Source organism: Streptopelia decaocto (genome assembly GCF_964273445.1).
Source record: "Streptopelia decaocto genome assembly, chromosome: 23".
Lineage (NCBI taxonomy): Eukaryota > Metazoa > Chordata > Aves > Columbiformes > Columbidae > Streptopelia > Streptopelia decaocto.
Genome location: NC_138678.1, coordinates 1,860,977 through 1,882,836, shown reverse-complemented (window position 1 = coordinate 1,882,836; position 21,860 = coordinate 1,860,977). Strand labels below are relative to the sequence as shown.

The 21,860-nt window shown below is 55.6% G+C and overlaps 3 protein-coding genes across 9 annotated transcripts in view; 2 read left to right on the top strand and 1 right to left on the bottom strand.

The window, feature by feature from the left end:
* MACF1 (microtubule actin crosslinking factor 1) overlaps window positions 1-4,394 on the top strand; it is a 130,598-nt gene extending 126,204 nt beyond the window's left edge. For all 7 annotated transcript variants that reach the window (XM_082071590.1, XM_082071586.1, XM_082071585.1 and 4 more), the window contains 2 exons: window positions 1,579-1,702; window positions 2,825-4,394. In XM_082071590.1, the coding sequence (XP_081927716.1) occupies window positions 1,579-1,702; window positions 2,825-3,081 (381 nt within the window). In that variant the 3' untranslated portion in view covers window positions 3,082-4,394. The remainder of the gene's footprint in view (window positions 1-1,578; window positions 1,703-2,824) is intronic.
* A 920-nt stretch (window positions 4,395-5,314) lies between these two features.
* Window positions 5,315-17,096, top strand: LOC309449333 (bone morphogenetic protein 8B-like). The gene is made up of 7 exons (XM_082071378.1): window positions 5,315-5,818; window positions 11,727-11,919; window positions 12,560-12,708; window positions 13,865-14,059; window positions 14,858-14,937; window positions 15,296-15,406; window positions 16,921-17,096. The coding sequence occupies exons 1-7, from the start codon at window positions 5,389-5,391 to the stop codon at window positions 17,068-17,070; spliced, it is 1,308 nt and encodes a 435-aa protein (XP_081927504.1). The 5' UTR covers window positions 5,315-5,388; the 3' UTR covers window positions 17,071-17,096.
* A 1,710-nt stretch (window positions 17,097-18,806) lies between these two features.
* On the bottom strand, window positions 18,807-21,480 carry PPIE (peptidylprolyl isomerase E). Its single transcript, XM_082071678.1, has 10 exons — window positions 21,423-21,480; window positions 21,234-21,332; window positions 21,086-21,129; window positions 20,789-20,815; window positions 20,553-20,634; window positions 20,357-20,457; window positions 20,116-20,239; window positions 19,848-20,033; window positions 19,154-19,296; window positions 18,807-19,082 (listed from the first exon to the last, which is right to left on the bottom strand). The coding sequence occupies exons 1-10, from the start codon at window positions 21,451-21,453 to the stop codon at window positions 19,014-19,016; spliced, it is 906 nt and encodes a 301-aa protein (XP_081927804.1). The 5' UTR covers window positions 21,454-21,480; the 3' UTR covers window positions 18,807-19,013.
* Window positions 21,481-21,860: the final 380 nt, after the last annotated feature.

Genomic DNA, 21,860 nt, shown 5'->3' with positions numbered 1-21,860 from the left:
AAAGTACAGTGGTTTGCAATTCCCTTGCAATTCACTCGCAAACCAAAAGAGCGATGTTTATCCTCTTTCAACTTGGGCAGCTTTTAAGCATTGAAAAGCAGCCACGTTTGGCCTTTTAGAATTGAAATCCAGCAGCCGAGTTGAGACTTGAAAACCAGCTACAGCGCATGCACAGTAACCACGTCGCCTTCATTTCGATGAAGCGCTTGTGTTCATCACCGTGTCGAAGCACGTCTGGTGTGTCCAGCGCTGCCACCGGCTTGATGCTCCCAGGAGGGTGAATTCGGGCTGAGATTTTGATTCCCCTGAAGTTTCAGCCTCCTCGCGGACTTTTCTGACCTTGCGGATGGGTGATGAGAAGCTCCCGGGGGATGTCGGTGGTTGGCGGTGCTGGCGCGAGAACCGCGGCTCGCTCGGCGGTGCTCACGCAGAAAAGAGAATGGTTTTTAATCATGAGAAGGCCAGGAGCACTTCCCCGACTGCCCTAAATTGCCTGCTTGCTGCTGTTAACATGTTTATAAAATAGGATCGAGGACGAGAATCGAAATCTCTGATGATGCAAATGGTACCTTCGCAATCACGTGTTAATGGATCTTAATTCCCCCGGAGCCGAGCCCGCCGCTCGGCTGCCCCTCTGCCCCATTGCAGCTCCAGTTTCATGACGTTTCAAGGTTTCTAAGTTTCCCAAAAATCACAGGGGATAGAGGGAAACCTCTCCAGCTCTTCCTTTAAAGCTCATTGGGAAGTCATCTGCTGTTAATGTACGTTTATCCAGGGATGCAGCTGGGATGGAGCCGTCCCTGCAGCGATGCCGGGACAGGGGACACAACGGGCAGTCGCTTTTCTGCCCCAAACCCGGAGCTTTCTGGGGTTATAGAAACTGGAGCTGCCCTTCCCAGCTGCTCCGGGTGCCCTCACCCTGCCCAGCACCTTCCCCTTCGCTTTATTCCGCAGCGGCGGGACCCAAACTGCCCCTTGAGCTGCTTTTCCATCTGCCTTTGCGCCATCTTAAAGGTCGGGGAAAGCACAATTTCAGGATGCAACCCAAGCAGATTCGCTGTGTTTTGCATCCCACTGATGCTCAAATTTGGTGGTGGGTGCATGGACCTGCCCGCTGACGTCCCTCCGACTCGGCCGAGCCGGTGTCTCTGGACAACGGGACACGCTTCTCAAGCCGCTGCGTTGTATTTGCCCTTCCAAAGCGGTCCTGAGCTGCTCAGGTGCTAAAATACCTATTTTTGCAAGATACCACTCTCTCTTTGAAGAGCTTTTGAGCCCAGATGATGCTGTCATCTCCAAATGGATAGCAGCTTTGCTTTTATTCCTTTTTCCAGCATATAGCTGCGCATCAGCCTGCAGCGCACAAGCTGCCACCGCCTTCCAAATTTTTGGGGCTTTTTTTCCTTTTGATTTTATTAACCGCTGCTGAAACAGCAGCTCGTGTTCTCCTTGACCGTTAAGATGAGCGTTTCTTCAATGTCAAAGTCTTTCTGCTGAGGTTGCTGATGTCGGACGTGCTCTGGGCCCCTTGGCGGCTCAGGCGGCCCCTGAACGATGCTCTGTGTCCTTCCTCCCAAGGTGACCCCCTCGGCGGGCAGCAAGCTGAAGCGACCCACCTTCCACTCCAGCCGGACCTCCCTGGCTGGGGACACCAGTAACAGCTCCTCACCGGTCTCTACAGGTGCCAAAACCGGTCGGGCAGGTGAGTTAGGCACAAAGAAAACTCCTGCTGCTGCTCTTCCTACTTGGTTGCTCAAATTGGAGGAGAATATATCAAATATTTAGGGAGCCCCCAGCGAGCTGGGGACTCGGTGCCCCACTTGTGTCCTGGTTTCACAGCGTGAGGACTTATGGGTTCTTCCAGCTTAAGGTGTTCTGTGCAGGGGCTGGAGCACAAGTGTGATGGAGCGGCTGAGGGACCTGGGGGGTTCAGCTGGAGAACAGGAGCTGAGGGGAGACCTTCTGATCTCTGAACTGCCTGAAAGGAGCTTGGAGCCAGGGGGGGTCGGGCTCTGCTCCCCAGGAACAAGCGCCAGGAGCAGAGGAAACGGCCTCAAGTTGCACCAGGGGAGGTTGAGGTTGGATTTAGGAACAATTTCTTCCCCAAAGGGCTGTGGGGCATTGGAACAGGCTGCCCAGGGCAGTGCTGGAGTCACCATCCCTGGAGGGCTGGACAGACGGACATGAGGTTCTCAGGACATGGGGCAGTGCTGGGGTTGGTTTAATGGTTGGACTCGATCTTGAGGGGCTTTTCCAACCAAAATGATTCTATAATTCTATGATTATGGAACAGTTTGGGTTGAAGGGGCCTTCCAAGCTCATCCATTCCAACCCCAATTAGCAGGGACATGACACCTTCACCCAGCTCAGGTTGCTCAGAGCCCCATCCAACATGATGTTGGGTATTTTCATGGATGGGGCATCCACAACCTCCCTGGGCAACCTGGGCCAGGGTCTCAGCACCCTCAGCATCACAAATGGAGACTGGAAATTGGAAATTTGGGCTGATTTATTCTCCAAAAGGGCTGTGGGGTGTTGGAACAGGCTGCCCAGGGCAGTGCTGGAGTCACCATCCCTGGAGGGTTGGACAGATGGAGATGTGGTTCTCAGGACAGGGGGCAGTGCTGGGGTTGGTTTGATGGCTGGACTCGATGATGTTCTCAGGGATGTACGGTAGTGCCGGGGTGGGTTATGGTTTGACTTGACGATCTTGAGTGTCTCCTCCAACCGAATGATACTATGACTTACTGGGGTGCTGGTGGGTTTGGGGCTGGGAAAGAAACCTCCATCCTCCCCCATCCACTCACCTGGGCTCTTCTCGCAGACCCCAAGAAAACCGCCAGTCGTCCCACCAGCCGCGCCGGGAGCCGCGCGGGCAGCCGGGCCAGCAGCCGCAGGGGCAGCGACGCCTCCGACTTCGACCTCCTGGAGACGCAGTCGGCGTGTTCCGACACCTCGGAGAGCAGCGCGGCCGGCGGGCAGGGCGGCTCGCGCCGGGGCATGGCCAAGCCCTCCAAGATCCCCACCATGTCCAAGAAAACCACCACTGCCACCCCAAAAACGCCAGGCCCCAAGAGATAATACTGTACCCACCGCCCTCCCCAAAGCGAGAAAACCCCCCAACCTGTGTCCAGTTTTTAAACCCTGCTACGTACATTGGATGTATATTTATTCTAAATGGGAGAAACTATATTGTTAAAAGTGTAAAAGAAAGTTGTGTTATGAAGCTGCCTTATTTGGGTTTCTTTTTGTTGGTTCTTTTTTATTTGTAAGTTACTATTTTCATGTGAATATTTATGTAGATAAAAATTGCCTCTCGGTGCCCCCTGTTGAGAGAGGGGCCTGGAAAACTGAAATGGGGGAGAAAAGTAATAAAATATATTAAAAAAAAAAGTTGAAAAAAAGGAAAAAGAAAAAAAAAAAGGAAGCAAAAAAGGTCAAGATGTGAAAGTGTAAAGAAAAACTACAATATAAATAGGATTTCTGCGCGGTGCAGGGTGCGAACCTGCTTTATCTTTTAGGATTGTTTCCTAAATGCATCTTTATAAACTGAACTTGCTGTCTCAGCAAGGTAAATTATATTTAAAAAGCAAGACCTGAATCCTGCAGTGTTCAAGGAACTCTCTTTTTGTACATCACAGATACCTCAACCAGAGGGACGTGAGGTGAGGGGACTTGGGGCTCGATGTTTCCATTTTTATAAAGCGATGTGGTTTTACCTGAAGAAAGCGGAGTTTGACTGAATAAAAGATTTGCACACACTACAGCAAAGCTCACGACAATTGCTGTCTCGAAAATACTGTCCCGAGCACTTAGTTTTTAACGAACAAAGAGCCGGTGCTGGGTTTGGGGAGGGGGTTCACGCTGGTGAGATGGGATCACTCGGATACATCCCTTAGCGGTGGCGGGTCCTACAGATCAAAGGATTCTCCTGCATCCATGGCCTAAGAGACCGACCCAAGATGTTCCTTACAAAATTTGCTATTTATCTGCACATTTCTTTTTCCTATTTATTATTTAACTGGTCATTCCACTTCCAACCAGGCTGAGATTGATGTGACCTCTGCTCCGAGGAGAAATCTGGACTTACACGCACAGTCGCTTGTCCTTGAAATGAGTCTCACCAGCACACTTGCTACGAGTCCTGTCTCGCTTTTGTACGCTACTTTTTCTTTGTAATAAAACCCAACTGACCAAGTGACCAGGAGACGGGCTGGGGGATTGAGCTCTCCAGAGCTCCTCTATTTATTAAACATTGTTCCTCTCCGGCTCTGACCGTGTTGCTGTGTGATTCTCTCAATTGGTTTAAATTGAGGCAAAACTGAAGCTCTACCAATGAATTGTTTAAAAACCAGACACATTTTTGTGTTAAAATTGCTTGCGGTAATAAACAATCTTGCCTCCTACTTTATTCTACAGTCTTAGCTTTTTAAATACGAGAGATGGAGCCATTTATCCCGTGCGGGGAGGTGATGGATGTGCCGACCATGAAGTGTCTGCACCCAGGTTTCCCTGCAGAATGGAGCAGGGAACCACCAGTCCCAAAATGAAAAGGCTCAGATGGGTGCACGGGTGCTGGTGAGGGTGCCTGGTGGTGCGGGTGCCCACAGGTGAGGACATTGGTTGGTGAGGGTGCGTGTTGCAGTGGGTGTTTCTCAGTGAGGTGCGTGGTGGGGTTGGGTGTTGGTGAGATGGGTGCTCGGTGAGGTCAGTGTTTGTGGTCATGGGTGCTGCCGAAGTGGGTGCCTGTGAGGCTGGATGCACATGTTGGGTGCCCATGGGTTTGGGTGTCAGTGAGGGGGTGGATGCACTTGGTTTTGAGTGCCCACAGGGGTGATGGGTGCCTGTGGGTTTGGGTGTTCACGGCTTTGGGTGCTCCTGAGCACCTGTGTGCATGAGCATGAGCATGTGGGTTTGGGCGTCAACAAGAGTGAGTGCCCATGGGTTTGGGTGTCAATGAGGATGGGTACCCATGGGTGAGTGTCAATGGGAGTGGGTGTCCATGAGTTTGATTGCCCACAAGGGTGAGCATCTGCAGAGGTGGGTGCCCATGAGGGCAAGCATCCTAGGGACGGGTGCCCGTGGGATTGGGAGTTCATGGGTTTGGGTTTTTGCGTGTTTGGGTGTTGGTGGGTTTGTGTGTTCGTAAGTTCGGGTGCCACGAGGGTGAGCATCCCCATGGTGGCTGCCCGTGGGTTCACATGCCCAGCGATGCTCCCCGCGCCCCGAGGGCCGCAGGACGGGGAGGGCCGGGGCGTCCCGGAGCCGTGGCCGGGGCGGTGCCGCCGGCGGGACCGTCCCTTTCCCTCGCCCCGCCGGGGCGGGCCGGGGCCGTGCCGGTGCCCGGGGCCGTTCCGCACCGCACCGTGCGGGGGGGGCGGCGGTGCCATGGGGCCGGGGCGCGGGGGGGCGGCGGGCCGGGGTCCGCTGGGGGCCCTGGCGCTGCTCTGGGCCGTGGCCGTGCTGTGCCAGCTGGGCAGCGGCAGCGTCCTCCGCCGCCGGCTCCACACCGCCGGGTTCCTGCAGCGGCGGCTGAGCGGCGGGGAGCGGCGGGACGTGCAGCGGGAGATCCTGGCGGTGCTGGGGCTGCCCGGGCGGCCCCGGCCGCGGAACCCCCCCGCCGCCCGCGCCCCCGCCGCCGCCGCCCCGCTCTTCATGCTGGATCTGTACCACGCCGTGGCCGGGGAGGAGGAGGCGGAGGAGGAGGAGGATGAAGCGGCGGTATCGCGACCGGTGCTCACCGGGCTCAGCACCCAGAGCCCCCCGCCCGGCAGCGTCGTTAGCCGCGCCGACACCGTCGTCAGCCTCGTCAACATGGGTGAGAGCAGCGGCGGGGACAGCGGGGGCACCGGGAGGACGTCGGGGGCACCGGGAGGACCGGGGCGCACCGGGAGGACCGGAGCCTGCGCGGGCACCGGGGAGACGGAGGAGCGCGGGAGGGATATAGGCGGCTTTGGCAGGACCGGGGGAACCGGAGGGACCGGAGCCGGGGTGAGGGGGAACCGGGATGAACGGGCAGGACCCACACGGCTTGGGCAGGACCGGAGGGACCGGATCGCACGGCCGGACCGGGGACACCGCAGCAAACCGGGGCAGGACCGGGCGGTCTCGGGAGCACCGGGCGCGGTGGTTGAGCCCCGCACAGGGCAGCGCAGCGGCCCGGGGCACTCGGTGCCGTCGCCCGCAGCGCCCGGGAGGCACCGGGAGGCACCGGGGAGCAGCGCACAGTCGGACCGGGGCGCTCGGGGCTGCGGCGGCCGCACTGCCGGGCTGGGCACAGCACGGAGCCCGCTGCCAACCCAGCCCGGGCTGCCGAACCCCGCCAGACCCAAACCCCGCAGAGCAAACCCCGTCCCTGGCTGCGGGCAGGGTCTGTAGCTGTTGTACCGCCGGCCCCGAGCATCCCTCGCTCCTGGGGCGCTTTCTCAGTGCGTCCCTGCTCAGCAAAGTCTCTTTTGCACAGAGCTGAGCTTAATAGCAACAGGAGAGTGGCTGTGAGGGACGTGGTGGCCATGGGCCTGTACCCTGGGTGCTGGGAGAGAGATGCTGGGGTCGGTCCTGGCAGGCTGGGCCCAGCCAGCACAAAACCCAGCTCTGCTTAGGGAAGCGGAGGTGGAGAGAGGGAAAGTCATGCAGCAAGGGTGGGCTGGGACCACGGTGGGACAGCTTGGTCAGCACGTCCCCAAGTTCCAACGAACTGGGCTGCTTCCCCCAAACGCTGTCTCCATCATAAGGCAGCGGAGGGAGGCTGGAAGCCACGGGGAGACGAGTCAGGCTCGTCCTGCTCCAGAGACACGCGTCACCCACCCCGCAGTCCCCGTTTCGGTGGGCAGATGTGAACTGGTGCAGAGCGAGCGGGGAGCGCAGGCGGGACAGCAGCTCTCCCGTGCCAGCAGCAGGGTGGACCGAATTACCTGCGGTGGGACACTGAATCACGGTTCAAAATAAAATCCTCAAGGTTGCTAATTATTGCTGGAATCCCGTCCAGCTGGTTACTGAGCAATGCCCGGCTCCAGCCACCGTCCTCTTTCCAGGCAGTTGTGTGAGTGGCAGTGAAAGCAGAGCTGTTTCCAGCCAGCATCAGTAAGAACTCGGGGTGCAAGGGGTCCCCCCATGAGGGCGGGCACTGCAGTGACCTGAACCCAGCAGGTTAAGCAGACTAGGTGTTCGGATACAGATGTTTTTCCTGCTTTCTGCTTGGTGCTTTAAGTGATGTTCAAGTGTCCATGTCAAGCCCAAGGATTTTGGGGGAGCATTGGTGCAATGGCTGGGGGTGAGGTGCAGAGGAGGTGGGTGTTAATGAGCACAGAGCAGCATCCTGGGCCATGAGCCGCAGATGTGGCCAGTGTCCTGGGCTCAGTGATGCTGATGGGAGCAAGGACCCAGCACCCAGCTCCCATCTAGAGCCCTTGGGGCTGTGGGTGCTCAGCATCCCAGGGGAACCAAGGCCAAAGGAGGCGATGCTGGGACACCCAGTTGCAGTTCAAAACCACACAAGCACCAAAAAGTGCTTTAAAACAGCTGGGTTTGATGTCAGCCAGGGTGGGATGCTTGGGGGTGCTGGTGCCACTCCCCTTCATGGAGCAGCCGGGAGAGTTGGGGAACACAGTTCCAGCCCTCAATTTGAATGGCTTTGATTTGTGTGGCTTCGTCAGCCCCTTCATGTTAATTAAATGAAGTTTTGTGGGAGAAGGCCAGCTTTCATTTGCATGTGTAATTTGCTGCGCAATTACCCTGATGGGACATGCAAATGGGGTAAGTCGGTGCTCCATTGGGCACTTGGACCTCCTTGCTCGCGGCTACCCGGCGTAGCCCTGTGTGAGCCGGCCGGGAGCGCGGCTCCCAACAACACCCCTCTGCTGGGAGGGGGAAGGACAAACCTCCCCGGCACACAAACACAACCCGGGTTGGGCGGGCACAGCACTCTGCCCGGCCGCGAGCCCCCCCGGGTGACGAGTGGCCACTGGGCACATTGGTTGAGTTTGGTGATGCTGGATCCGCCCAGCCCATCCTGTTTGCACGAAGAGAAACCTCTTCCCATAAGCCTGCCCCGTGCTATTTCTGTGCACTAACTGAAGGAATCAGGTGGGTTGTATTTTTAAGCCTGGGGTAAGGCTGGGTTTTGAGATTTCGTCTTGGCCGGGGCTGAGTCACAGTGATGCTCAGGGTGTAATCACGGAGCAGAGAGGTTTGTAACGGGAGGTGAGGAGGAGCCCGGCCGTGCTGCAGGGTCCCCGAGCCCCGCGATCACCCCTCGCACAACACACACGTCCTCCCATCAGGCTGGACATGAAGGAGAAATTGTCACCCCTGAGGGTGGTGAGAGCCTGGCTCAGGTACCCAGAGAGGTGGTGGATGAACCATCCCTGGAGACATCCCAGGCCAGGCTGGACGGGCTCTGAGCACCCTGAGCTGGTGAAGATGTCCCTGTCATGGCAGGGGGGGCACTGGGGCACATTTGAAGGTCCCTTCAACCCAAACCATCTGTGATTCTATGATTCCCTCTGTGGCATCTGCCGCTGCCCGGGAAGCACCGGACTCTGCTGTGTCTGTTGCGGGTGGATCAGTGCGGTGACTCTGCCCGTGTCTGGGCACCTTGCTGGCAAATCCTGGTTTTACCGGGTGTGCGTCCCGGGCAGCACCGAGGGGGACAGAGCAGGACACCTCTGCACTTGTGGGACAAACAGAGCCTCAGCGGCATTTCTCAACATTCAGGATAAATGTTAAATCTCTCCCCACCTCAGAAAACCTCCAGAGCTTATTTTTTCCTGCTAGCAACGGACAGCATCTTCCTTGCACCTCCTTTAAACCTATTTTAGGATGCAGAGCACTTGATGTGGTTGAATATCCTGGCATTTCCTTTTAATTTAGTGTCTGAAATGATCATGGGGACCATCGGGAGCAGCCAGGACCGGTAATTACGACTGATGTGCAGTTTATAGAAACAGAGAAAGTTAAAAATGAAAAAGTGGAGCTAAAAAGAACCTGGGGAGCAGGATGAAGGGCCAGCAGCCCCGTCCCCCATCTCTGGGAAGGGAGCAGGACCACGCAGCGATGGGGAGACAGCAGGGCCAGGGCTTGCATGGCCCCACAGCCATTTATGTACCTATATAACACATTTTGAATGATTTTGGGGGGGGTAGTGGGAGCACGGGGTGCAGCCATAGCATTTGGCTTTGGGGAAAGACACAGCAGCTTCTGGGGGCAAGACGGTAAATGCCAAATGAGGGGGGCGAAGAGAGCGAAGAGCTTGGCTTGGGGTTTTTTTAGTGCGTCTCATCTTAATCCGGACAATCCGCCCACAGATAATTGCGGGTTGGCGGCGCGGCTGAGTCAACCCGCTCGAATCGATCGCGGGTTCCCGGGTGCGACGGGGAGGGCCCATCACCTCCCAGCACCCACTTTTCTGCCTGCAAAAACAGTGCTGGGGGTTTTGGGGGTGCAACACCCGCTGCAGGGTTTGTAATTTTGCGGTGCTTTATAATCTTTGCCGGAAAACGCGGTGATATTAAACCCTCCCCATCACCCTCCTCTGCTGCACCGACCCCGTGTCAGCGCAGAAGATGCTTTAGTCTTGGTTCTGCTCCACGAAATGGGGGAGAAAGCGGGGATTTCTCCTCGTGTCTCAGCCCAAATACTCGGCAGGCTGCTATTAAGTCCAGCTCGTTTTGTTCATCAAGGCGCACGGCTAATTGCCGTCACCATGGGCATTTCTCATCCCCGGGCTTCACCCAGCCCCGTCTCCTCCGTCACCTCCGCAGCTGATGGATGTGACGATTCCGTAACAAAACACACCTTTAGCAAAGGTTTTCACCCTTTTCCAGGGGCTGAAAATCACCCCGGGGGCTCTTTTTTGGTGTCGCTGGGTCCCTGTGACCCCCTTGGCTGTGTCACAACCCCCCTGCCTGTCCCTGGAGCCACCTGGGTGGTACCGCCGCATCACTCGGCCCGTGATGATCGATGTGGTTTCTCAGCTGATATTTAATTTGGTTGGGTCTTGGCTGGTGCCGGGGAGCAAAGGGGTGACCCGTGAAATACCCAGGTGACCCAAAATACCTGAGGGGACAGCAGTCTGTGTATGGGTGTCCCCTGGACCGACCACCGGACATCCCAGTGGGGACAGCGGTCTGTATATGGGTGTCCCCTGGCCCGACCACAGGACATCCCAGTGGGGACAGCAACCTGTATATGGGTGTCCCCTGGACCGACCACAAGACATGCCGGTGGGGACAGCAGTCTGTATATGGGTGTCCCCTGGACCGACCACCGGACATCCTGGTGGGGTTTGTCAGTGAAAAAATAAAAGAAAATAAAAGAAAAAAAAAAAAAAAGATAAAAAATGAAAGGGGAAATAAAGAAAAAGGGAAAAGGAAATAAGATATAAAAGGGGGTTTCCTTCTGCTGTATTTTTGGGGGATCTGAAGGTTTTGCCTGAGGCATCGATGGTCTCAGCAGCATCTTCAGTGGCCCAGGAACATTAAACCACCCGCGATGGGTCAGTGGATGAGATGAAATTGCAGCCAAGGGCTGGGGAGCCCCCCGGGGGGGGTCGGGGGCCGGTGTGTGTGTCCCCCCCAGGGCCATGTGGCCGGATCCGGCTCCCTCAGCATCCTCCCCCTGCAGCTGCCGCTCTCCGCATCCGCCCGGCCACGGGCTTTTTTGGGCACATCCCTTGTGGTGAGCGGTGGCCGCAGGGAATGTGGGTTTTAAAAAGAAATAAGGAAGAGAAAAGAAAAAACGAAGAAAATAAAACAATCGGTGTACGCATCATTAAAATCTCAGCGTTCGACTCAGAGCGACACTCCTCCCATATAAACAGGGGCATCAGCTTTATGGTGTATTAAACTCACACTGGTTCCCCCCGCCCGCTGGAATCAGCTAAAAATGGCTTTTAAAACGTGTGTTCTTATTTATTGAATTATTTGGTTGGTTTTATTTGTTCGGGTTATTTTTAAAAGCACCAGGGTTGGATTTGTTACGTGGCTTTTGTGCCTGAAGCGGGACGAGTTTTAATCGCTTTAATTATATTCAGGCATGGCAGCCTGGGATATTTTTAAGGAACGATTTGAAGAAAATAATTATATATCAGAGAAACCGTGTGGGGCTGCGTTACTGTAAAGACTGTTTGTTTTTTCCTTCATGGACTTAATTTAAAAAAATGAAGGTTTATTTTCACAGAGCCGGGACCTGACATTTCCCCACAGTCTTGTTGAGGTCGCAAAGCTTCACATAGGGGACCCGTGACACCCAAAAATGGCCCTGGGGTGTCCAGACTTTGTCCCCTGAGCAGCTGCTGCCAGAAAAGCTTGCAAAAACCCCCAATTTCTGCTCCAGATGGTTCTGCTGGCCCCCAAACTTGTGGGGTTTTGGGTGGGTTTTTCACCCTTTGGAGAAATGCAAAAGGGGTTCAGCCCCTGAATCGCGGCACAAGCGGCGGCTTCTTTGCGCTCCTGCCGTAGCCGAGCCTTCATGCTTTTTATTTGATTGTTTTAATTTAAATTAATAAAAAGGAAAGAGGTTTGGGAGGTCGGTGGGTTTACAGCAAGATAAAGTCAGGGAGGGTGTGCAAAATTAGGGAGGATTTGCACACGCGCTTTAAAACTCTCAGGAGAGGAGAGATGGGAATTTGCAGCAGCAGCCAAGAGCTCAGCAGGGTTTGTCCCCAAATGGGGGCAAATTGGGGTGTCTGCAGCCCAGCACAGCCCCCTGAGCCCTTTTCTCCGCAGTCGAGCAGGACCGGGACATCTTCTCCCCGAAGCCGTACTGGAAGGAGTTCAGATTCGACCTGACCCAGGTGCCCATGGGCGAGTCAGTGACGGCCGCTGAGTTTCGCATCTACAAGGCACGGGGCGTCACCCGCCACGCCAACAACACCCTCCACGTCAGCATCTACGAGATCGCGGCCGAGCACGCCAACAGGTGACGGGAATTAGGATGGAGACAGGGATGGGGATGAGGATGGTGAGGATGGAGGTGGTGGGGCTGGAGATTAAGGTGGTGGGGACTGGGATGGAGATGGTGAGGATGAGGATGGAAATGAAGATGGTGGGAATGGGAATGAAGATGGTGAGGATGGAGATGGTAGGGATGGAAATTAAGATGGCGAGGATGGGGAAGGAGACGAGGATGGAGATGATGAGGATGAGGGTGGGGATGGAAATAAAAATGGTGGGAATGGGAAGGAAGATGGTGAGGATGGGAATGGTGAGGAGGAAGGGAATGGTGAGGATGGGAATGGTGAGGAGGAAGGGAATGGCGAGGATGGGAATGGTGAGGAGGAAGGGAATGGCGAGGAGGCCCCCACAAGCCCCAGCCCTTTCCCTTCCCATCACCACCCAAACACGGCGAGCAGCAGCTGCTCCCACGCTTTCCCACCGGGCAGTGCCAGGGCTGGGCCGATGCTTTTCCCGGTGCCACCACCACGTGCGGCACAGCCGGAGGCACCGGGAGCCACCATCGACCCAGGACCTGCACGGACACAGGCACTGAGGAGTCATTTCCATGAGCTGGTGCCCTTCAGGTGCTGTTACTCACCTGCTCCTTTTCCCTGTCTCCACAGGGAATCCGACCTGTTCCTGCTGGACGTCCAGGACCTGCGTGCCGGGACCGAGGGCTGGCTGGTGTTCGACGTCACGGCCGCCAGTAACCACTGGTTAGTGGATCGGAAATACAACCTGGGGCTGCGGCTCTACGTGGAGACAGATGACGGTGAGCCCGCTTAACCCCCTGCAGCGTTTGGGGCCAAACCCCCGGGAATCGGAGCCCTCTTGTTCCCTGTTGGTGCCACAATGGGAGGTGAGGAGGGTTCATCTTGCTGCAGTTTTAAATTTCCAGCTGCAATGGGGAACCACAGAGCTCTGGGTTCGTAGACAAGCCCTGATGGTGCAGCCTCCCAAAGGCATTAATGCTAACGAGGTTCCTGGTGTGGGATGTAATAACCTCATTAGCACTTAATGAACTCCTTACCTGGAGGGATCCTTGTGTGTGTGAGTGTGTGTTCCAGAGGATTAACCCTCTTCTCACCGCGGGATCAAATCCACTCCAAAGGTGCCTTTTGCAGGTACAAAGACACAATGCTGAGGGGCACGAGGAGCATCTTCAACCCATGGGGGGGAATTAGCAGCTGTTTGTGCCCCATCCACCCCCCTCCCAGCACCTTGAGCTTTGCACCCAAGGGGAAAATCAGTTGCTTGGGGTCACTCAGTTTTTCCCCAAGTTGCTCTGCATGACCACGAGGGTCCAGCCGCTCGGGACACCCAAACTCCAGCTCTCCACTGCAAATTCAGCTCTGGGCCCCTCAGCTCAGGAAAGAGATTGAAGTGCTGGAGCGGGTCCAGAGAAGAGCAACAAGACTGGGGAAGGGACTTGAACACAAGCCCTATGGGGAGAGGCTGAGGGAGCTGGGCTTGTTCAGTCTGGAGAAGAGGAGGCTCAGAGCTGAGCTCAGCACTCTCTAGAACTACCTGAAGGGCAGTTCCAGCCAGGTGGGGATTGGGCTCTTCTCCCAGGCATCAGCAATAGGACAAGGGGCCATGGGCTTCAACTCTGCCAGGGGAAATTGAGGCTGGAGATTAGAAAGCAATTCTGTGCAGAGAGAGTGGTCAGGATTGGAATGGCTGCCCAGGGAGGTGCTGGACTCACCGGCCCTGGAGGGTTTTAAACGGAGACTGGACGTGGCACTTAGTGCCATGATCTAGTAAACGGACTGGAGTTGGACCAAGGGTTGGACTGGATGATCTCTGAGGTCTTTTCCAACCCAGTTGATTCTGTGATTCTGTGTGTGATTTCCTGTGTTGTTTCCTCCTTGCTTTAACCAAATGCATTCATTCTGAGAGCAGCCCTGTGCGTGGTCTCATCCTTGCAGGGCACAGCGTGGACCCGGGTTCTGCGGGGCTGCTGGGGCGCCGGGGTCCCCGCTCCAAACAGCCCTTCATGGTGACATTTTTCCGGGCCAGTCCCGGCCCCGCACGTGTCACCCGGGCGGCCAAACCCCCCAGGAGGCGGCAGCCCAAGAAGACGAACGACCTCCCGCATCCAAACAAGCTGCCGGGAATTTTTGGTGAGATCAAGGACAGTTTGTTCGTAGCTTGTCTTGCAAGGAATCCCAATTTTGGCCCAGAAATGGGGAGCAAAGAGCTCTGGGATTTTAGGATGGGGTTGTTTGTGGTGCAGGGAGCCCAGGGTGGGTACTCTCGGGGGGACGGTGGGGTTTTGGATATACCTGAATATTTGGACTTTTCGCATCATTGCTCTGGAATTGGGAAGAGGGCAATAAATTTCTGGCTGGTTGGAAGCTGCTTTTCCCTTTGTACAAGTACAGAGGATGGAGATGGTGAGGATGGGGATGGGAATGAAGATGAAGATGAGGATGAGGATGGAAGTGGAGATGAGGATGGAGATGGAGATGCGGATGGACATGAGGATGGAGATGAGGATGGAGGTGGAGATGAGGATGGAAGTGGAGATGAGGATAGAGATGGAGATGCGGATGGACATCAGGATGGAGATGAGGATGGAGATGGAGATGCGGATGGACATGAGGATGGAGGTGGAGATGAGGATGGAGGTGGAGATGAGCATGGAGGTGGAGATGAGCATGGAGGTGGAGATGAGCATGGAGGTGGAGATGAGGATGGAGATGAGGCTCCTCTACTTTAATTTTTCTGGACTAACCCCGATGACACGGGCTGTTCCATCCCACCCTGAGCGGGGACGATGCTGCACAGGGGGTGGGACGTGGGATGTTGGAGGTGGGACGTGGGGCAGTGGGATGTTGATGGGGGGACTATGGGATGCTGGGGTTGGGACGCGGGATGTGGCACCGCGGGGTGATGCCGCCTGTCCCCTTGTCCCACAGACGACGTCCACGCCGCGGACGGGCGGCAGGTTTGCCGGCGCCACGAGCTCTACGTCAGCTTCCAGGACCTCGGCTGGCTGGTACTTGTCTGCAGGGAGAAGTAAATGCAAAAAAAAACCCCAAAACCCCCCAAAATCATCCCCCCCCATCCCAGCCCATGTTCTGCCCATGCAGCGAGCTGCAGCGGCGTGAGCGGCGGGGAAGGCACATATGAACCGCCACAACCCCAAACCTACCGGTGACCCTGAAAAACTCACAGCTCGGGCTAAAAACAAAGTCAAAATAAACCTTTGCTGCTGGCGCAGCTGCCCCGGGAGGAGCCGCTTGGGTTGTTTTTGCAGGTGGGGATGAATGAGGTGGCACAGAAAGGGCAAAACCCACAGTGTAACCAGTGTAAATCCTTGTATTTTTTTAATGTTGCTTTTTTTTTCTCTGCAGGATTGGGTGATCGCCCCGCAGGGCTATTCCGCCTATTATTGTGAGGGGGAGTGCGCCTTTCCATTGGACTCCTGCATGAACGCCACCAACCACGCCATCCTGCAGTCCCTGGTCGGTGCCACCCGCGGTGACAGTTTGGGGGGACACCGGGGGTGCCGGGGGAGCCGTTGGGTCCCCATGGAAATCGGGATTTGGAGCTGGATTGAGAGCAATTAGGTCGGAGGGTGCAGTTTAGTTCCAGCTCCCAATAGAGCGTTGGTGGGTGTGTGCACATCTGGATGGGTGCGTTCACAACTGGATGTGAGCATGCACATCTGGGTGTGTGTTTGAGCATCTGGGTGGGTGCGTGCACATCTGGTGGGTGCTCATGCATCTGGGTGGGTGCTCATGCATCTGGGTGGGTGCTCACGCATCTGGGTGGGTGCTCACATATCTGGGTGGGTGCTCGTGTATCTGGGTGGGTGTGTGCACATCTGGATGTGTGCTCGCACATCTGTTGGGGAACGGCCCCGTGTCTCCTGTGCATCCTCCTCGCATGAGCATTTCACCAGAGGCCCCATGATGCGGCTCCAGCGCCCGAATGTTCAGCTCAGCGTATTCCAAGCAGGAAAAGCTTTAATGCCCCGTTGTTGGGTTTTTTTTTTCCCAAACCCACCCCTCTATCCCGGCCAACGCTTTATTTTCTGGAATTTCCTGCCCTGTGAGTGTCTGATTTCCCAATGGCACCGTCACACCGGCTCCGGTGTTCACTCTTAATTACAGGGAGCGCCGAGTCCTTGGCCGAGCCTTTGAAGGTGGCTCCTGGCGGGGTTTAGTTTTTGCATTAACAAAGCTGCCAGTGGCCCCATCCGGGCTTGGGCACGATCCTGGGAGGGGTCCCCATATCCCCTACACCCACCCATCACCCCAAACCCCAAATTCCTCCCCAAACGGAGCCCTTTGGGCAGGATGTGAATCACCTGGCGCCCAGATCCGGCCCTTCTGGGAAGCGCCGGGGCCAGCGCGGCCGAGGATTCGTGCCAGCGCCGCGCTGTGCTGCAAATAGCAGGGTTTGCGAGTGAAAACACCCGACTTCCGAACTGGGAGAGCTGGGCTGCCCTATAATAAATGAATCGCATATGTTGCTAAAGCCAGCGAGGGCTGCGTGTGTCCGGCAGCCTCCCAGTTCAGGCAAATTACTGGGCTAACGGGTGTCCTGAGCGGGGATGAATGAGCCAAAGCAGATGCGGGTTCAGAGAGGTGTTGTGTGCTGAAGGCTTTAGTGCAATATGTTACATTTGCAGCGGTGCTGAGCACTGAAGGAGAATCTCTATTGCAACAGCACCCAGCACCTCATGCTGGGGTGAGCCCCACAATGCCCTGGTTTGGTTTATTTTAATTATTTTCTTAGCCATTTGCCTATTTATAGTGAGCAAATGGCCCCGAGATCCCGAATTAACGAAGGGGCTGCCCGGCCTGATCCAACATAAACTGCAGCCGGGACTGCCCGGAGCTCTGAATAAATATTTTTGCAAAAAGCTGGAAATAATCTCCCCATTCACTCGGGGTGTTTTTTGCAGTTACAAGCTATTTTAATGCTTTTTATTCTGCTTGGAGTGGTGCTGACGGGCTCCGTCCTCCCCCAGGTCCACCTGATGAAGCCCGAGGCCGTGCCCAAGGCGTGCTGTGCCCCCACCAAGCTCAGCGCCACCTCCGTCCTCTACTACGACAGCAACAACAACGTCATCCTCAAGAAACACCGCAACATGGTGGTGAAGTCGTGTGGTTGTCACTGACAGCTGGGTCCCATGCCCAGACATCCTATCCCCATCCCATCCTATCTTATCCCCATCCCACCCATCTCCATCCCATCCATCTCCATCCCATCTCATTCCCATCCCATCTCATCCCCATCCCATCCATCTCTATCCCATCCCATCCATCCCCATCCCACCCCATCCTCTTCCATCGCATCCCATCTCATCTTTTCCCCCATCCCATCCATCTCCATCCCATTCCATCCTCTTCCATCTCTATCTCCATCCCATCTCATCTTATCCATATCCCATCCCATTCATCTTCATCCCATCCATCTCCATCCTGTCTCATCCCCATCCCATCCTGTCCCCATCCCATCTTATCCCCATCCCATCCCATTCATCTCCATCCCATCCATCCCCATCCCATTCATCCCCATCCCATTCATCCCCATCCCATTCATCCCCATCCCATCCCATTCATCCCCATCCCATCCATCTCCATCCCATCCCATCCATCTCCATCCCATCCCATCTTATCCCCATCCCATCATCTTATCCCCATCCCATCTCCACCAGAGCACCACAACATCGTTTTTCTGCTGCGTGTGCAGAAGAGGCATTTCATGGGCTGCACCATGCCTAAAATCCCATTAATAAAGAATAATTAAAGAACAAACAAACAAAAAAATCCTCCCAACCCTTCCTAGAAGAGAAGCGGATGTAAATAATATCAAAGTTTTATTCTCTTACCCCACTTAGACATAAACATATATACAAATATATATATATATTTAGGAAAGAGAAGATTTGTGGCTGGTTCCCTGTGTATATTTTCGTGGCTGGTGTTTTCCCATCTCCGGCCGAGGCCGTTTGGGCTGGAGGGTAATTAGGACAACGAGGCAGCGTCCGAGTTGCTCTGGGGTTGAGCTGTTTCTGGCCATGAACATCGAACTAACCCACCCCTACCCAGCACTTTTAATTCCCTTAATGAAAACACCACCAACCAATTAATTAGCTGGCTGACTAACCCGCTCCTGTTTGCTTAAAGCTCACAAAATACAGCGGGTTGGAAAAAAGAAGAAAATATCCATATTGAGCTATGACACCGTTATAAAATAAACACCTGGTTTGGAAAGTAAACACGGGGTTTCTGCTGCTCTTTGGTCTTTACTAAATGCCACGGCACAGCAGCGCTCTGTTCGCGGACGGGGTGTCGCAAGGAGAAGATCTTGGGGATTGGCTCAAACTGTAGGTGTTGGGTTGAAAAGGAGCCCGGCCGATTGTTGTGATGGGAGGTTTGGGTCGGGCTGTGTCTGCATGACCAGTAGATGCTTCCCCTGGGCTCACAACGGGGTTATTTGCACAATTAAATGACTTGTTTGCTCTGGAAATTAAACCCTTTCCTAGAGCCTCAGCGCCCCAAAGGGTTTATTCATCTCCTGTGCTTCTCGGCCAGACCTTGTTCTCCCACTCACACATCCCAGTAAATTCTCCCCTTCCCAAGCAAAGCGGCTCCCAGGCAGGGACCGGCCTCCCTCTGCTGATGGGAAAGGACATTACAGAGCAGGGGATACCAAAACCACCTCCACAAAACCTGCTGCGGAAAAAGCAGGAGATTCCGCTTTGCTGTTCTCTCCCCAGCATGTGCAGCCTCCCCTGGAACCAGGATTGAGGCACCAGATTTGAGAAGATGAGTGCAAACGCAAAACAGAAAAGAAATAAAGCATATTTTCTCAAAAGCAAAGACCATCCCCACGCAGTGAGAGTTCAACATGCCATCCGTATTTTTTTACAAACTATATTTTATTTTGAACCAAATAGAAAGCCTTTCCCAAACCAGCACAGGACGGCGCAGCCTGAGAAGTGATTTATCCTCGGGTGGGTCAGACCCCACAAGTTCACACCAAACTTCGTGGGGGTGTTTCCACAGGAGCCGGGGGCCGTGGGGCTGTCCCACCGCAGCCCCTCCAAAGCCGGGCTCACGAGCACTCCCCGCAGTCTGAGATAATGACCTTCTGCTTCGTTTTCCCGTCTTTGGTGCCCTGAGCCTTTGGGGAAAAGAGCAGCGGGAATGGAAAAGCACAAGAGGTTGCGGTGGGAAGGAGACGGGGGCACCTACCTCGATCTGCCGCACCACGTCCATGCCCTCCGTCACCTCGCCGAACACCACGTGCTTCCCGTCCAGCCAGTCTGTTTTATCGCAGGTGATGAAGAACTGGGAGCCGTTGGTGTTGGGGCCAGAGTTTGCCATCGATAACAGCCCTGCGATCAAAAAGAGGGACGTGTTATGGGCTGGGGAGGGAGCGACAAGATGCAGCGTGTGAGCTGCTGCTTCGGCCAGAACGCATTTGCAGGCTCTGCAAAATGCTGCTGGTTTTAGGAGAGCCTCTAATATTAAACTTCTAGAAACCGGTGGAAATAAATCACCCTGAGAAACACACAGAGTCCAGATTGCTCATCTATTGCTAAAACTGCAGTAACAGAGAAGCTGTTTGTGCAGAGATAAACCCACTTGCTTTTTGCTGCTTTTCGTAGTCACGCTACAACTTTCCTCCTTTAAAATCAACCAAGGAAGCAGCTTTTAAATGCTTTCTCCATTACGCAACACTGGAAATGATCAGCATATGAACAGAGAGAGAAAGATGCGTCTCTGGTTGCTGAATGCAAGTGATACGCGATGGTCGGACCATGGGAGATTCTACCAGGCAACACGGATCAACATCCAGGGCTGCTACGACCAACACGATCCGAGTCAAAACAGACCCAGCGTGGGCCCTGGATGACATTGAGCTGTTTTGGGGAGGTGGCTCTACCTGGCCCTGTGTGTTTGAGAATGAAGTTCTCATCATCAAACTTCTTCCCGTAGATGGATTTGCCGCCGGTGCCGTTGTGGTTGGTGAAGTCGCCGCCCTGGCACATGAACTGGGGGATGATGCGGTGGAAGCTGCTCCCTTTGAAGCCAAAACCTTTCTCGTGGGTGCAGAGGCAGCGGAAATTCTCTGTTTGGGGGAGAAGAGGAGCAGTGGGAGCCGTGCTGGGAGCGGAACCGGCCGAGCGGGGAGGCTGAGCCTCCGCACCCACCCGCGGTCATGGGCACCACGTCCGAGCGCAGCAGGATCTGCAGCCGCCCCGCGGGTTTGTTGCCGATCTTGATGTCCATATAAACCTGAGGGTTAGCCCGGGATTTCTTGGCGGGAGGTTCACCCTGAGTGGGAAAAGAGAATAAAGCAAGTTGAGGTGACACCGCTCTGCTCTGCCGCCAGAGACACGGCCTCACGCGCTCAGCCTTAAGGATACAGATGGATGCGGTTGTATTTTGTACCTCCTGCGCCTCTGCTTTGGGGGCCTTTTCTCCCGTCTCCTCCGTGTTCTCCTCCAGAGTCTTCCCCGAAAACTTCTTCAGCCATTCGTCATCCGACCAGACTGTGACGGCAAAGGGAAGGGTCAGGGCAGAGCAAACAGGGGCTGCCCACGAGCACAGAGCTCTGATCGCTCCTCCCTTCCAGGCACCACCTCACCGGGTCTGGATGATCCTTCTTTAATTCGCATGGGTTTGGCCAAGTTCACGCGGATTGTCCTGCCGAAGAGCTCGGATTCGTTCTACAGAGGAGACAAAAAGCACAACAAAGCCCACCAAAAGGTAAAAAAAATCACTCTGCCCCCCAAATCCCTGCAGAGGTTGGAGGAAAACAGTTTGGTTTTTATATACAGCCACACGTGATGAGTGGGTGATGAGCGGGAACAGGGTCCATACCATGTTGTCAATAGCTGCTGCGGCATCCTGCCAAAAAAGGTGAAATGAAATGATTACTGATGTTTCTTGTCTCTCCCTTTAAAAGCAAGAATCGGGATACACGCCCCCCAGCGTTTCCTTGCAAAGAAGATTGCCAAAGGGCTATAAAAACTGATGGATATTGGGAAAAGGGGAAAAGAGAAGGGGAAAGCAGAACAGCGGCTGCTGCTGCTGAGGGGTCTCCGTTGAGATCCAGCCCAAAACCCCCGGGGGGGACGGGGAGGGGCCCAGCAGCTCAAGTATTTGCCGCTTCCTCACCTCGGCCAGCTCGAACTCAACGAAGGCGAATCCCCGGTGCTTTTCTGGAGAGAGAGGAACCGGCGGTCACGGGCAGCGCGGACACCCGGTCCCGCTGTGTCCCCTACAAAGTCACCCGGGAGATCCCGGCCCCCGCCCGGTCACGCACCCGTCTCGTAGTCCAGCGGGATCTGGATGTCGGTGATGTCGCCGAAGGGGATGAAAGCGGCGTGAAGCACCTTCTCGTCCACCTCCTCCGCCAGCCCGCCTGCGGGGCGGACACCGGGCACCGGTCACCGGGCACCGGGCACCGCCGGGGAGCCCCGACCCGCCGGGCACCCCCGGCCACGCCACTCACCCACGTACAGGACGCGCTTGGTCGCCGCCATCTTCCCCGCGGCCCCGCCCACCCCGGAACGGCGCGGCGGCGGCTCCGCCCACCTGGGCCCGCCCTCCCGCTGGACCCCGCCCACACGCCAGCGGCCCCGCCCATCTCAGAACTCCGCCCACGCAGCAGAGACCACGCCCATATCAGAACCCCGCCCATACGCCCGCGGCCCTGCCCACCTTAAAACTCCGCCCACCCCGCCGTTCCGCGGGCTGCGAGCGGCTTCCCCAAGGCGTTTTCAAAGGGGATTTTGGGTTATTTTACTAGAAAAACGGGACAGACCCCGGCCAGGAACCCCCCGAACGATTCCTGCTGCCCCGGGACCGGCCATCCACGGCTTCCAGTGCTTTCCACGGAGGAGCAAAGGTCCACCCCAGGGTAGACAGGGTCCCTCTTTCCACAGGAGCA

Bases quoted from the DNA above. Each gene is read 5' to 3' on its own strand.
- PPIE (XM_082071678.1), bottom strand. From the start codon at position 21,453: ATGGCGGCGACCAAGCGCGTCCTGTACGTGG. The intron at 20,240-20,356 runs GTACAAAATACA...TTTCCCACTCAG, and splicing joins CCAAAGCAGAGGCGCAGGAG to GGTGAACCTCCCGCCAAGAA. The intron at 19,083-19,153 runs GTAGGTGCCCCC...TTTTCCCCAAAG, and splicing joins ACGTGGTGCGGCAGATCGAG to GCTCAGGGCACCAAAGACGG.
- LOC309449333 (XM_082071378.1), top strand. From the start codon at position 5,389: ATGGGGCCGGGGCGCGGGGGGGCGGCGGGCCGGGGTCCGCTGGGGGCC. The intron at 5,819-11,726 runs GTGAGAGCAGCG...TTTTCTCCGCAG, and splicing joins CGTCAGCCTCGTCAACATGG to TCGAGCAGGACCGGGACATC. The intron at 11,920-12,559 runs GTGACGGGAATT...CTGTCTCCACAG, and splicing joins GCGGCCGAGCACGCCAACAG to GGAATCCGACCTGTTCCTGC.